The sequence below is a fragment of the Salvia splendens genome, chromosome 7 (genome assembly GCF_004379255.2).
Source record: "Salvia splendens isolate huo1 chromosome 7, SspV2, whole genome shotgun sequence".
NCBI classification, from domain to species: domain Eukaryota; kingdom Viridiplantae; phylum Streptophyta; class Magnoliopsida; order Lamiales; family Lamiaceae; genus Salvia; species Salvia splendens.
Window position 1 is genome coordinate 37,098,130 of NC_056038.1, and position 13,980 is coordinate 37,112,109.

General features: G+C 43.7%; 2 protein-coding genes across 2 annotated transcripts; both read right to left on the reverse strand.

Moving 5' to 3' along the window:
- Positions 1-244: 244 nt before the first annotated feature.
- LOC121741240 lies at positions 245-3,502 on the reverse strand. The gene is made up of 4 exons (XM_042133951.1): positions 3,348-3,502; positions 3,130-3,212; positions 1,243-1,435; positions 245-565 (listed from the first exon to the last, which is right to left on the reverse strand). Exons 2-4 carry the CDS (start codon positions 3,184-3,186, stop codon positions 435-437), a joined length of 381 nt encoding a protein of 126 aa, XP_041989885.1. The 5' UTR covers positions 3,187-3,212; positions 3,348-3,502; the 3' UTR covers positions 245-434.
- A 5,554-nt stretch (positions 3,503-9,056) lies between these two features.
- On the reverse strand, positions 9,057-13,000 carry LOC121741898 (vacuolar protein-sorting-associated protein 11 homolog). The gene is made up of 5 exons (XM_042134847.1): positions 12,599-13,000; positions 12,206-12,379; positions 11,735-12,061; positions 9,882-11,648; positions 9,057-9,809 (listed from the first exon to the last, which is right to left on the reverse strand). The coding sequence occupies exons 1-5, from the start codon at positions 12,809-12,811 to the stop codon at positions 9,420-9,422; spliced, it is 2,871 nt and encodes a 956-aa protein (XP_041990781.1). The 5' UTR covers positions 12,812-13,000; the 3' UTR covers positions 9,057-9,419.
- Positions 13,001-13,980: the final 980 nt, after the last annotated feature.

Genomic DNA, 13,980 nt, shown 5'->3' on the forward strand with positions numbered 1-13,980 from the left:
AGTTTGATTCTAATACATTAAAAAAATGTTATTGAAACTTTTATAATCATAAAATTCATATAAAAACTAAAGCTTTATTTATTATTTTATTAATTTATTTAAAATTATAGAGAAAACAAGCCAATCGAGCTTTAATTTTTATTAATTTTGTGAACTTAAAAATTTCAATAATATTTTTTAATGTATTAGAATCAAACTAAATATATAAATTGAAACGAACAACACTAAACGTGCGTCAAACGAGTCAAACGAGAATGTGGTGCTGTAGCATATCATTTCTCATAGTATAAATATGTCGTTTCTTTAACAAATCCCAAACAAAACGAAGAAGACCGTGACAAAGACTCCCCAGAGAATAACCATCTTCCAGCAATGCAAAGCAAAATTTTTAAAGACAATAACGGTACAAGCATATACACACAAGCAAATCTACATCAAGATTCCAGCTTCAACGACACCACCCGAGACTGCCTGTTCCGCTTCGCAGCCTTCACAAATACCACCGACAGACAAGCCGGGGCCCACCATGGCCGCTGTACCTTTTGCTCTCCTTTCAAACAGGCCACTGTAGGATAAAAATCAGTCAAGATTTGCAATTTCATACCATTAAAAATCCGTAATCGATAGTAACATCACCAGAACAAGCAAATTTATCGCTAGTAAGAGGAACGAGGCAAAAGCAAAGTAGGATCATAGCTTGTAGCACGATGGATTCTCTATAATGACCAAGCATCATGTCATGGAAATACAACTTATTGATTATATACCATTTTTTATGGTTGGTTATAACATAAAAAAAAAGTTGAAATCATACTAGCGATGGCCAATATATTGATCATCATCCATCACATTTAGCAAGGGTTAATGGATCGAATGATCATGAGAATACCTACAAAATGATGGTATATAAATTCTTCCTACGTCACTCTAACATTGTTTATACATTCCCCTCCAGGTAGTATGCAAAAAAAAATGGGGATTATACAAAGCAAATGAATAAGTACCAGCATTCATATTCCATTTCCTATGTCATTAGGTGTCTTATGAAATTCTCAGCATGGAATTACATATTGGTTACAACTTATAACACGATTAGTTATGTGATGATTGAGATCTTATCAGAAAATACAACCAAACAAGAGACAATTAATTGGACAAGCAGCACAATGAGCTTAAACTGAGTTTTAAAGAGCAATACATACACATACACATGGAGGTAAGAAGGAGGGAGGGGATATGGACCTTTTATTCGTCTTAACTCCTTGCACAATGTAATAAAATCCCCCCATTTCATGTGGCACTTCCGTATGAATCGGAGAATCTGTTCAGTTGTAAACATTGACATCCCTTCCAAATACTCCCCATTGACACCATTTTCTTTGAATATTTCACGATAGTTACCAAGATTTATTTCTTCCAACCACAGCCCAACATCCTACAAAGCAGAGTCGTTCAGAGTGAAAATCCATCAGAAAGTTGCTTTATTCAACAATACTTAAATTCCCTACATCAAAAGACACGCATTCTTGCTTTTATGCTCAGCAAAGTAGATTAATAAGTAACAGCAGTTTTATGACTTGCTAGTTCGAACAAGTTGGAATGGTTTGAAAAATGTGCTAAAATCTGAGCAGTTTAGAAGGCTTTAAACACGTTGTTAACGGAGTTGATAAGGGAAAGAAAGAAAGGTTTTCGGGTGAATAATATAGAGGAAATTTCTAATCACCAATATACCAAAATAGGTCAATTTCGGAGTAATGGATGTACTATACTATGCATTCATCCGAACATTTATTATCATGGTTTCCATCTTCTAGTTCTTCCATCCAAAGGCAAACTACAAGAAAGAAAACCTGGGAGCCTTTACTCTTTCTCCATGCTTTGTAAAATAAACATACTTTAGCCTTCATGGCCTAGACTAGAGAAAACCTGGGAGCCTTTACCCTTTCTTCAAGCTGTGTAAAATAAACATACTTTTAGTACTTCATGGCCTAGACTAGAGTTGAAGCAACCTATTTTAGGAATCACAAAGAGACTCTAGACATTTATTTTACATGTCAATGCAACAAGATAATGACAAAGTACGCATAACATGATACCATAACAATAGATAGAAAGATCCAAAGAGAAAGCACAGTATCACTGTAGTTGTGTAACTCCATGGCTCTTCAATGACAGCTAAAATGAATAACATGCATCAGGGACCACATTGCCAGACGTAGTGCACATACACTTTTTTTGAGAATTGTGCACATACACTATTGATGTCCCAAATGCATGTCGTAAAAGCATGCATACAGATGCCTCTGTTGGGCTACACATATCAGATCAGTGACCAACAAAGCTTATCTACAAGGCAAGTATCCTTGAACAGTGTTTTCCGGGAGAGTAGAAGTGATCGGCTCCTTGCACATTGGTCCCTATATTTTGTACAACATCATGCACTTACTAGCGATACTCTTTGTGCTGAGCCAGTACAATCTGAAATCAAATTACCAATTTATTTGCTACAAAAGGAATACCAAAAATCCATTTATAATCTACAATGCATTTCCATGGAGGCTCTCCTCGCCCAGTTATATCCCAACTTCCTTTTAGAAGATGAAAGGAATAAGAAGGGGCCTTCTCTCAGGCTAACATCTAAGCCAATCTGCGCTTATCCAAGATTCCATATTCGAGCAGACACAGCCTTCACACCCAAGTGACATCCAACAACCACAATTGGACACTCAATTTCCCAAAAGTGCCTTACTGAAACAACTCATAGAGAAGGGCTCACAATTAGCCCCAAATCAAATGCTTATTTGGTGGGCTCATTCAATCACACTCAACATTCAAACCCAAATTCATACATTTGGCAGAAACTAGGACCAAAAGATTACAAGTACTAACACTCTTAGCTAAAATTAAATTACATAGTTCTATTCAGCAAACCTCCGATGAACAAACTCAACAACCTCATAAATCATCAAAACTCTCCCTTTCCAGTAACCAAATACCAGAATTTAATCAGCAGAAACATTTACACTCCAACAAAATACACGATCCAAAGAAGATAAACACAACAGACAAAAAGGGAAAAAAATTCGGAACCCATCAAAAGATAGAGCAACAAACAAATTGAAGAATTACCTCAACCGTCCAAATAAAGAAATCCAGAGGCTCTGGCTTCTCTTTTTCTTTGCTCATGTCGCAGAAAAAAATTATCCAAGGCCCTTTTTTCAACAACAAAAGGAAAGAAAGAACCAAAAATGGAAAAAATTTCAAATCATAGCAGTAATAACATTTATCAACTTATATAGCAATAGATTACAGTTGATGTCAATAATTGCAAAGGGCAAAATCCAAACCTTTGAATTTACGGGGCAATCAAAGGCTCTGGTTTAGTAGGAGTACTACATTCGGTGATGAGTGTGAGTGGAGAGAAGAGAGGAGGGAGGGAGGGAGGGAGGGACTTAACTGGAGTTAGGTTTGGCCTACTAAACATAGGTGATGAGTGTGAGTGGAGAGAAGAGAGGAGGGAGGGAGGGACTTAACTGGAGTTAGGTTTGGCCTACTAAACATAACTTACCTAAGAGCATCTCCAGTGGGCGGACATCCCACTAGGACATCCACTAGGACATCCCAAAAATACCTCCTGCCACGTCACTAGGACTTCCCATCCCACTGACACGTCACTAGGACATCCCCTCCTATGTCCGCCCTTCCCACTAGGACATCCCGCAATAAAAAAAATCACAATAATTTAATTACGTAAAAACGGAAATATAATTTTGACACGGAATACGGGAAAGCAAAATACGGGCAAAAATACATATTCATAAAACATAAAAAAAACATAGTTAGAAAAAAGCAAAATACATAGTCATTCAAAAAAAGAAAAATACATAATCCAACATCCCCGGCTCACTCCGCGCTGTCCTCGTCGCCCGTGCCGTCACCGTCGCCCGTGCCGCCCCCGTCGTCCCCTCCGCTAATCTCGGCGCCATCATCTCCAATTGGGGGCATCCCCAAATCGCGCCGACATCCATCGATGACATCCTTCAGCATCCTCTTGTACATCGGATCGGTCGTGCTATGCCACCTATGCATGGTCCGGACCAAGCTTGTCGTTAACTGCGCGCGGGCGAGGCGGTCGATATCTTCTTGGGGAGCAGGGGCCTCCGATTCGACCTCGAACGACCCGCTACCGCCGCTGGTTCCCCTAGCCCTCCGCTGCGGGCCTTTTGCCCAACCGGGCGACGACGACGGCGAGAGTCTGATTGCGGTAGCGGGGACACTTCGTCGGCTTCCGGGAGCTCGTGTGAACCAGCACTGCTGCTGTATTCACCGGAAGCGTTGATCTTCGTCCGCTTCGCCCAGCCCGATTCGACTCCCCCACAAAACTTTGGGGAATCCTTCACCACGAGAAAGGCCTCCCACTGGTCGAATTGTTTGAATTTCAAGGCTTTGTCAGGGTACTGAGCAAAGGCACGGTTCCGGACATCCTCCTCGGACATACCGTTGCTTGCCTGGCGGAGGTTGTTTTGGTAGAGGCCAGCAAATCGACTAAGCTTAGGCCTCAACCGCTCCCACTGTTTCCGGCACTGTTCGGGAAGGCGACGCTTCGCCCCAGCCGGTTTGTGTGTGTGGTAGGCTTCAGCGATCCGATGCCACAGTCTGTCAATATGCTGGTTGGCACCGACATAGGGATCCTCGACAATTGCAATCCAAGCCTTCGCAAGCGCGACGTTTTCCCACTGGCTCCAGATCGTCCTCTTTCCCGTCTCCTTATCCTCCTCCTCTGCCACCGTTCGTGAGGAAGACCCTGGGGCTTTCCCCTTGCCCTTGCCACGTCCCTTCCCCCTGCCCCCGCTCATATCATCGGGCGTCTGCCTGACTGGAGATATCCCCAACTCCTCAAAAGAGAAAGTGTCTATGCCGGTGAACTGAGTATCCGGAACATAAGTGGAAGGGGTATCAGTAGACTGCATATCCACAACCGGCCGATAGACATCGTCCGCTAGTGGTTCAGGGCCCCTGCCACCCCCTCCCACATGCATCATCCCCGGCATCATCCCCGGCATCATCATATTTGGGGTCATGCCCCCCATCCCCATCCCCGGCATCATCATATTTGGGGTCATGCCCCCCATCCCGGCTGCCCTGGGCATCATACCACCCATACCACCCATCTGTCCCATCCAATTGTACATATAAGGGGACATCATCCCACCCATGCCCCCCATCTGTCCCATTCCCGGTATCGTTGTCGCATTTCCGCTAACGTTTCCCTCCAGGTCGATGGGAAACGCCGGAGTCTGCGACTCGCTCGTGGCCGGGGAGTTCCTATCGTTCTCCATTAAAAGTAGAAATGAAATTTGTAGTAAAAGAAGAGAGAAACTTGTTAACAACAAGTGGTACAAATGAAATGAAGTTCAACGAGCCGTATATATAGGGTTTAAAAAAATAAAAAAATTTCGGACGTCCGAGCGAGACGTCCGACCCTTGCCACAGTGGCGGACGTCCGCCCGCCCGTCGCAGGGACGTCCGAGGACACCCGACGTCCTCACGGGACGTCCGTATCCGACCCTAAACACCACAATGGCGGACGTCCGGGTCGCCCGTCGCGACGTCCGACAGGATGTCCGACCGGACGTCCGCCATTGGAGATGCTCTAAGAGCATTAGCGGTGGTGCGGATGTCCCAGCGGACATCCTGCGGACATCCAAAAAACACCTTCTGCCAAGTCATACGGACATCCCACTGCGGATACCACGTCATACGGACATTCCACTGCACAGTGGCAGACATCCCCAAAGATATCCCGACGGACTTCCCACATTAAAAATTCACAAATTAAACAATTTATGAAATTAAAATTTCGACACAAATACGGGAAAATGAAACCACTTTATTTAAAAAAAACATACTTAATTAAAAAAAATACATAATTATTAAAAAATTTACATTGTTAAAAAAAACCGCTTTCTCACTCCTCGGATTCCCCGCCGCCGCCGCCCCCTCGTCGTCTCTCTCTGACATGTTTCCGAACCCCAAATCACGTCGCATACTGTTGATGATATTCTTAAGCGACCGCTTGTAATGGCGGTCGGTCGATTGACGCCATTCAACCATTGCACGTAACAAGGTTTCGTGTGCCGCGATGCGGGCGAATGAGAGGTTCTCAGGATCGTTTTGGGTGGGTGCTGCCGATTGGGCCTCACCGGATCCGCTGGTGCTTCCCCTCGCCATCCGCGCCGCGGACTTTTGCCCAATCGGGCGACGACGGCGGCCCGACGATGTGGGCGTCGGGAACTCTGCCTCGGGGGGGGGGGTCGTGGGAACCAGCACTGCTACTGTACTCCCCGGAGGCGCTGATCTTCGTCCGCTTCGGCCAGCCAGATTCAACACCCTCAGTGAACTTGGCCGAAGTCTGCACCACAAGATAGACCTCCCAATATTTGAATTCCCCGAACCCCCTGTGCAGTGTCGATGAACTGATGGTGAGACAGGAGCTTCATATCATCGGCAGACATGCCGCTGGTTGCCGAGCGGAGGTTGTTTGTATAAATGCCGGCAAATCGGCTGAGCTGCCTCCTCAGCCGCTCCCACTGTTTCCGGCATTGCTCTCCGTTGTGAGGCTTCCCCCTAGCGGTTTGAACTGGAGGTAGCTTTGACTAATGCGCCACCACATCCTGTCGATGTGCTGGTTAACCCCGACGTACGGATCCTCCACCACACTGATCCACGCCTTCGCCAGCGCGATGCACTCCTCCATGCTCCAGACGGTCCTCTTTTTCCCGCTGGACCCCTCCCCCACCTCAGCGGCCCCCGCCCCTCCCTCTCCCTGCCCTCCCCTTTCTCTCTGTCGCCGTTGGTGCGTCAGTGGGAGAATCCCGGATCGGAGATAGCCCCAACTTCTCAAGTGAGAACGTCTCGATGCCAGTCAACTAAGTCTCGAGAGAAGTACTCGGCAGGTTGTCTGGCGCCAGTAAATTCATATAGGGTCGATAGACGTTGTCCATCGGCGATTGCATCATCCCCTGCCTACTCCCCCCACAGCGCCAGGCGATCCCTGCATCATCCCCGACATCATCATCCTGGGCATCTGGGGCATCATTCTCGGCATTTGGGGCATCATCCCCGGCATTTGGGGCATTCCGGGACTCGCCCCGGACATCTGGGACATTTGGGGCATCATCTAATACCACTGCAGGTACATGTTGTAGTACCCGGGCATCATCCCGCCACCGTTTGAGATTGGGGCATCATCCCCGGCATTTGGGGCATCGCGGCGGACATCGGCGTACTACCGGCGATGGAAAAATAAGGCGTCTGTGACTCGCTCGTGGCGGGGGAATCACTGTCGTGGTGCTCCATTGTTCTTCGAAAGAAAAAGTATTTTAGAGAGAGAGAGAGATAATCATTAATACAAGTGGTGTGAATGAAATGCAGTTCAACGATACGTATTTATAAAATTATTAAAAAAAGAAATTAATGCAATAATCGGGGCGTCCGCGCGGACGTTCGTGGGAGTCAACGCAATAGCGGACGTCCACACGGACGTCGCGACGGATATCCGCGGAACGCCACGGAACTCCGGTGTCCGCAGCGGATGTCCGTATCCGTGCCACGCTTGCACAATGGCGGACGTCCCACGCGGACTTCCGGCACGCCGGGACGGGCGCCATTGCTAATGCTCTAAGGCCATCTGCAATGCTGTCTCTTATCTGTCTCTTAACCGTCTCATCTCTTCACTATTCATGGGCCCCACTGTACTTTTCACCCCATCTCTTAACTAAGGGACATCACATGTATCTCTCCATCTCTTAACCATCTAATCCCTTAACTATTCATTGAATTTCTTTTTTTATTTTTATTTCCAACAAATTCAATTAATAAAAACACACTTCATTAAATAAAATAAAATTACAACTTAAAATTCTAAAAAATAAAAAACCACATTAATAAAATCCTGAAAACAGTAAAAAAATGCATAATTTAAAATCTTCCGCTCACTCTCTCTAAATTCAAAATCTCAAAACTCAATGAAGCAGAAGAAAGAGTTGTATAATGACGATCATGTGCATCTACTGGTTGCCAAATTTTGCCCAAATGTGCTCCATTAGATCCTCCTGGAGTTGGGGGTGGGCGGTAAAACTCAAAAAAAAATTTTTACCATTGAACGGTAATATCACAGTTTTTTATTTTTAAATTTTTTTTTATCAAAATCGAATTTAAAAAAATTTTATTTATTGCGTCAGCATGACGACGCCCACTCGCAGGCCTGCGAGTGGGCGTCACGCCTAGCGGCGCTGGCGCGTGGCGAGCTGTCTCGCCAACTCTTCCTCCGGGACGAGACGCTCGATGAGACGAGACCGAGAAGGAGGGCTGCATCGCCGTCTCGTCTCTTTGAGACGAGACCGAGAGGATAAGAGACGCGTTGCGGATGCTCTAAGCTACTAGCTTTTGGTTTTGTTCTTGTCAAATCGAATTTGCCCAATTTTGTTAGTGCTCACTTCGTTGTTCCACAGTAGTAGAGGCATTTCTTTCCGGCATGGAGATTAAGAAAATTGTATTAATAATCCCTCCGTCCAACAAAAATATGTACTCTTTTCATTTTTATCTGTTCCATAAGAATATGCACTAACAATACTTTATTTACTTTTTCTCTCTACCTCTCTCTTATTTTATCAATTTTGTATTAAAATCAGTGTCAAACCCAATGCGCATATTCTTTTGGGATGGAGTGAGCATTGTTGTAACATGGATCAACTAAATTTGCGTTTTATTAAGAAAAAAATGCTAAAAAAGAAATTAACAACTCATAAACTTGCGTTTCTTGCTTTGGCACAGCAAATCCTAGTGTGTGTGGCCAAGAAAGGGCAAGTAATAATTTGAAGGACGGAGTGAGATGGCGGAATTGATTTTTTACCTCTGATTGAATCAATCCACGACTTCTTTAGCAAGCCACTTCAGGCCCATTTACTTTTGTTTAGACCACACCAGTGAAGGAACTTATAATTATAGAAATGCACAAACATTCCAAGAAAAATGCACAAACATTCCAAGAAAAATGCACAAACAAACCTTCCTCACAACAATCCAAGAAAAATGCACAAACAATGCATCGCAAATACAATGTTCCAATAAAGTTAATTGGTGGCAAAATAATAATAAAAAAAGGACTCAGCTAACCACAAAAGCTAAAAATACGAACATATGGAATCTTCTGGGAACCCATCTATCCAATATATACCAAAAAGTTGTTGGACCAAATCAAGCACCAACCCTCTAAGAAGAAAATTTTGGCCAAGCTGGCGCCTTTGCGAAGTTCAAATTAAATAGACCATCAAGCAAAAATGTAGATGATGTTCAGGAGCCATGGCGCGAGATAGAGAGATTACTGAATCATTTGCAGTTAGACGTGAAGAGGGTTCTCAATAGTTGCCGTTGGAATACTCATTGGTCTGGCTAGGAGCTTCAATGGGTCCTTTGTTAGTTTTGCTGATGATTCCCTTACCAAAATACTCAGCAACAATGGAGAAACCGTCCTTTGAATTTCTCACTTGCTGGAAGAAGTAATCTTGGCTTTTGGAATTCTGCTCTAGACTTCTCTTCATCTCTGAAACAGCTCTATACTCGGGAGCACATTCTGGACATTCCTTCTCGTTGTCACCAAGACATCGTTGGTGGAACGAGTGCATGCACATGAAGTGGACAGTGGGGAGGTCAAGTGTGAAGGTGCAAGCACTGCACTTGCTAAGCTGGAAGATCCTTGCATTTGTTCTGAGATCCTGGATTTCTTTTCTCATTGATGACGTTTCCTCCTGTACAAAGACAAATCAGTATGCATATATCTTGCATCCAAGTTAACTTATCTTAAATTGCTTAAAATGTACCTGATACTTTTCAATAGCTATATGATCCTCCTCAATCATCTTTGACTCCTGCTCAAGCTTTCTAGCAATATAGTCCTTGATCACAGAAAGTGTGAGACATGGATTTCTAGATAAAGTTTGAAGAACTAAAATCGGAGGCAAAATATCATCCCTTTCTACATAAGTCAAAACTTCTTTAACTTCTCTAGAACAATCCTCTCCAAGTTCACCAAAGTACTTCAACAGACGGGCCCAGAGAGAGGGATCACCACCCTTACCTGAGTCCCCCAGCCTCTTGCAGCATGCAATTAAACCTTCATGATCATGTGCCTGCATATAGCAGGCAATCACCTCCTTATAAAGTTTCAACTTCTCATACAGATACAAAAGCCCTTCATTAAAAGAGTTCATCTCACACAGAATTATTGCTAGATCAACATCATATTGTGGCTGCTCCTGCTCAGATGGCCATGCACTTTTAAGCAAGACCAGCCCCTTTTGACGTCTCTCATGGCGATCTCTCTCCAGGGATGCATCATCAGATCGTATCTTCCCATTAGATTGTGTTCTTGACATCACAACAGCACTGGATTCCCTATCTGCTGTAGGTTCAGCATTTTCACTGCAGCCAGTTTGTGCAAGAGATGGAAAGTCCAAATCGTGAGACAAGTATAACTCCAACAGGGTGTTATGGATTTCAACTTGAGCTGGAGAATCCTTCACTTTGTTGGTGTAATTTTCTAGGAATTCCATGAGTGATTGCGGATGAATCACAAAAATATTGATAAAATCAACAGGAGATGGCAACATGGCTAGAAAGGATGAGGATCCCCCCCTTGCAGATTCTCCTTCTTCAGTACAAAGCCTCATCAATATTTGAACTGTCTCCTTCGGCTTGTGTTCTATGAGAATCTTTCCATACTCTTTAACAGTCAAACCAGCTTGATTTGGCTCGAGGCTATTTATATATTGCAATGCTTCCTCATATCTGTCTAAGCCCTCAAGTAAAATCTTCAAGTACCATTCATGTCTCCCAGTTTTCTTGGCAACATACATTGCATGCTCATGGTAATTGGCAGCTCGACATACCTTTATTGCAGTTTCCACATCAAACTTATGTTCCCCAACTCCATCTTCACTCTTTATGAATATATCCAACTTCTCAACATCTTTCAGTTTGGTATAACAGTTGAGTAAGAGAGTGGTGTGATCTTTGGAAGCAAGACCCTTCTCATGCAACTTTTCCAAGTAATTTGTTAGATTGTGAATTCTCTGCGCATCCAAAAACTTCTGTATGACGTACGAAGGTTCTAGATGCCCAATGGTATGGATATACTGAGCCATAGCTTCGTCGTAACTCTGTTTGCTATATAAATGATCACCATACTTCCTTAGCACTTCTGCAGTTGCCACAGCATCAGCTTGCTGGCTCTGGACAAGATTAATAGCCACTGGGTAAAGGTTTTTCTTGAAAAGCATATCCAACTTGCTTTCCATATCCTTCTCTACAACAAGAAGAACTGATTTGTCTGTCATAATGAGTAATATATTACCCCATTCACAGAGCATGTGAGAAACTTCTTGAACCGCTATACTATGGGCTATTAAGCGGTTCTTCAGGTCATAAATGATGAAAGTATATTTCCCAGTTCTCTGATCAGCAATAACACATAAGAGATAACCACGAAACCACCCAACAAGTTTCTTCTCTCCCTCAAAAGCCCAGCATGGGCCTCGGCCATCAATTTCATAGAAATAGACAGCTTCGGGCCGACCAATGATCAATTCCTAATCCAAAAGGAGAAAGGTTACAGATAAAGTACGGCACAAGCATAACTAGCTAACATATTATACATACAAGATGAGTAGCCTACCGAGCGATCAGTCATTGCCACACTTCCAGCTTCAGAACCTATGTAATCAAGTGTTTGAGCAGTAGGTGTTTGAGCTTCCACTTTAAACAAGCTCACTGAGCTCGGAGTGACAGCAAAGAGTTGAAAGGCTTGTCCGTCCACACGGAAACCAATACCAGTAATCGGAGAATGTACTTTTCCGGGTTGACCATTCTGAACCTCAAGCTTGAAGCGCTTGATCCGTTCACGGGCAATGTCACCTTGAATGCAATAAATACAGCCATTCTCCAACCCAAGGGCGATAAATATTATTGGAGGAGCCTCCTCAAAAACTAGAAAAGACGTGATCTGTAAGAGAAACATTAGGAGAATTCTCCATAAGCAGCCATACATATTGCTATGCAACCAATTGAAAGTGTGAAACAAACAAGTTGCATCAGTTCACACTACACATATAAACAAGCCTAGCACTAAAGCTGCATTATTATGTACCTCTGCCTCAGAAAATTGGTTGGTAAATATTCGCAAAATCTGAATGCACTCTGGAGCTGAAGTACTCGACCCTTCTTCTTGTCTTTTATCGAGATCGAAAACCTTCAAGCACACAGCTGCTTTCTGTGGAGGCAATTGTTCGTCCTCTCCAACTGTCACTAAGAAGTTCCGTTGCTGATTCAGCAGTAAAGCCATAAAATTTTGCCCAATTAGATAGACCACTGGAAGACAACACTAGAAATACAGAAAAAAGAGCTATTCTAGCTCCACTGCTTCAGCATTCCATTACAGAAACAATTAAAGCGGTCCATAAATTGGGGATTATCTTTAAATTAGTCAAAATCAGAAAGACGAATCCGCATACATACAAAAAGAAGCGAAAATAGGTCATACCTTAAGCTGCTGGAGGAAGAGAACAGAAGAGGAGTGAGCCGGGAACGAGTAATTGTGCTGGAGGCCGCGATCAAGGAGTGAGACGGTGCCGTCGCGGCAGCCTAAGACGATCCTACCTCTGCCGCTGGAGCAGCATCGGATTTCGCCTTCGATCTCCTCAGGGATTTTGGTCTTCTTATCCTCGAAGAAGTCGAATTTCCGCCACTGGTACATTATTTTCGATTATGTAACTCGAAAAAGTGAGAGTACATCACCAATCACGCGGATCTATTCGTGGAGGTGGCGCCGGCGGCGTTACGCCGGAGCTATGGGCGTTGCGAGATTACAAGATCGCCCTCAATTCTAGTTGTGATCGACGGTTGATTTGATTCGATTTGTTATTTCAATGGCTGTAGGAAAAGACATGCGAGATTAAATTAAGACGGATTAATATGAGATTATTAGGATTGAATCATACAATAATTTACAAATTAAATGGAGAGGATTATATTCTATATTTGGGCTTAATTGGGCCTAATATTTATGTTGATCGTAATTCCATTATCATTTGTTAGGCCCAATTTTAAGCTGAGAACAGTATGAAAAATGGTGCATCCAGCAGTATTAAATACTAGTATTTCGCATTAAGATTATTTTTCGTTAGAATTTTATGGGCGTTTTTTAAATATTTCTTGCTTCATTTCCATTTGTTTTTTTTTTGCAAGAAATGGTTTTGGATTCTTGCTTGAAATTCTTGTCAAATATTTTCATTTGTATTCTGTGAGTTTGAGCTCAATCTGACAAATATTTCTTGATTTTTTTGGTGGGTTTAAGAGCACCCGCAACGCGGGCCGCGTGCCGTTCCGCCGGAACGACTTTGCAGCGGAACGCGTTGCGGAGCATGGTTTCGTCGAGGTTCCGTTCCCATGCCGTGCCGGGTGCCGACGGCACGACTCGCGGCACGGTCTGTGCCGCCACGCGCTTCGGCAACGTGGCTCTCCCCCGCGTCGTGCGTGACGCCCACTCGCCGGCCTGCGAGTGGGCGACGTCAGGTGCTGATGCAATAATTTTTTTTTTAAAAAAATTCGATTTTTATATATAAAAAAATTAATGGTATTATTACCGTTTTTTTTTACCGTTTTTTAATTTTTTTAATTTTTTTATTTTCTTATTCCATAAATACTCCTAATTCATCCTCATTTCACACACAACTACACATCTATTCTTCCTAAATCAACTTCATTTCCTCTCCAATTTTCATATTCAATCTCTTCACAAAATGTCCGGCGACGGAAACTACAGCGGTGGCGGCTCCGGTGGGTGGGATCTCAACGCGTTCGGCGATTGGGAGACCATGTACAACACACTTGATGGTTCCGGTTCGTCGACACCGGGTGGGTACC

Excerpts from the sequence above, each read along its gene's own strand:
- LOC121741240 (XM_042133951.1), bottom strand. The coding sequence starts at position 3,186 with ATGAGCAAAGAAAAAGAGAAGCCAGAGCCTCTGGATTTCTTTATTTGG. Across the intron at positions 1,436-3,129 it reads TCTTTATTTGGACGGTTGAG|GATGTTGGGCTGTGGTTGGA; the intron begins GTAATTCTTCAA and ends TCTGCTTTGTAG. Across the intron at positions 566-1,242 it reads GGAGTTAAGACGAATAAAAG|TGGCCTGTTTGAAAGGAGAG; the intron begins GTCCATATCCCC and ends TTTATCCTACAG.
- LOC121741898 (XM_042134847.1), bottom strand. The coding sequence starts at position 12,811 with ATGTACCAGTGGCGGAAATTCGACTTCTTCGAGGATAAGAAGACCAAA. Across the intron at positions 12,380-12,598 it reads TCTTCCTCCAGCAGCTTAAG|CAACGGAACTTCTTAGTGAC; the intron begins GTATGACCTATT and ends CTGCTGAATCAG. Across the intron at positions 11,649-11,734 it reads TGGCAATGACTGATCGCTCG|GAATTGATCATTGGTCGGCC; the intron begins GTAGGCTACTCA and ends CTTTTGGATTAG.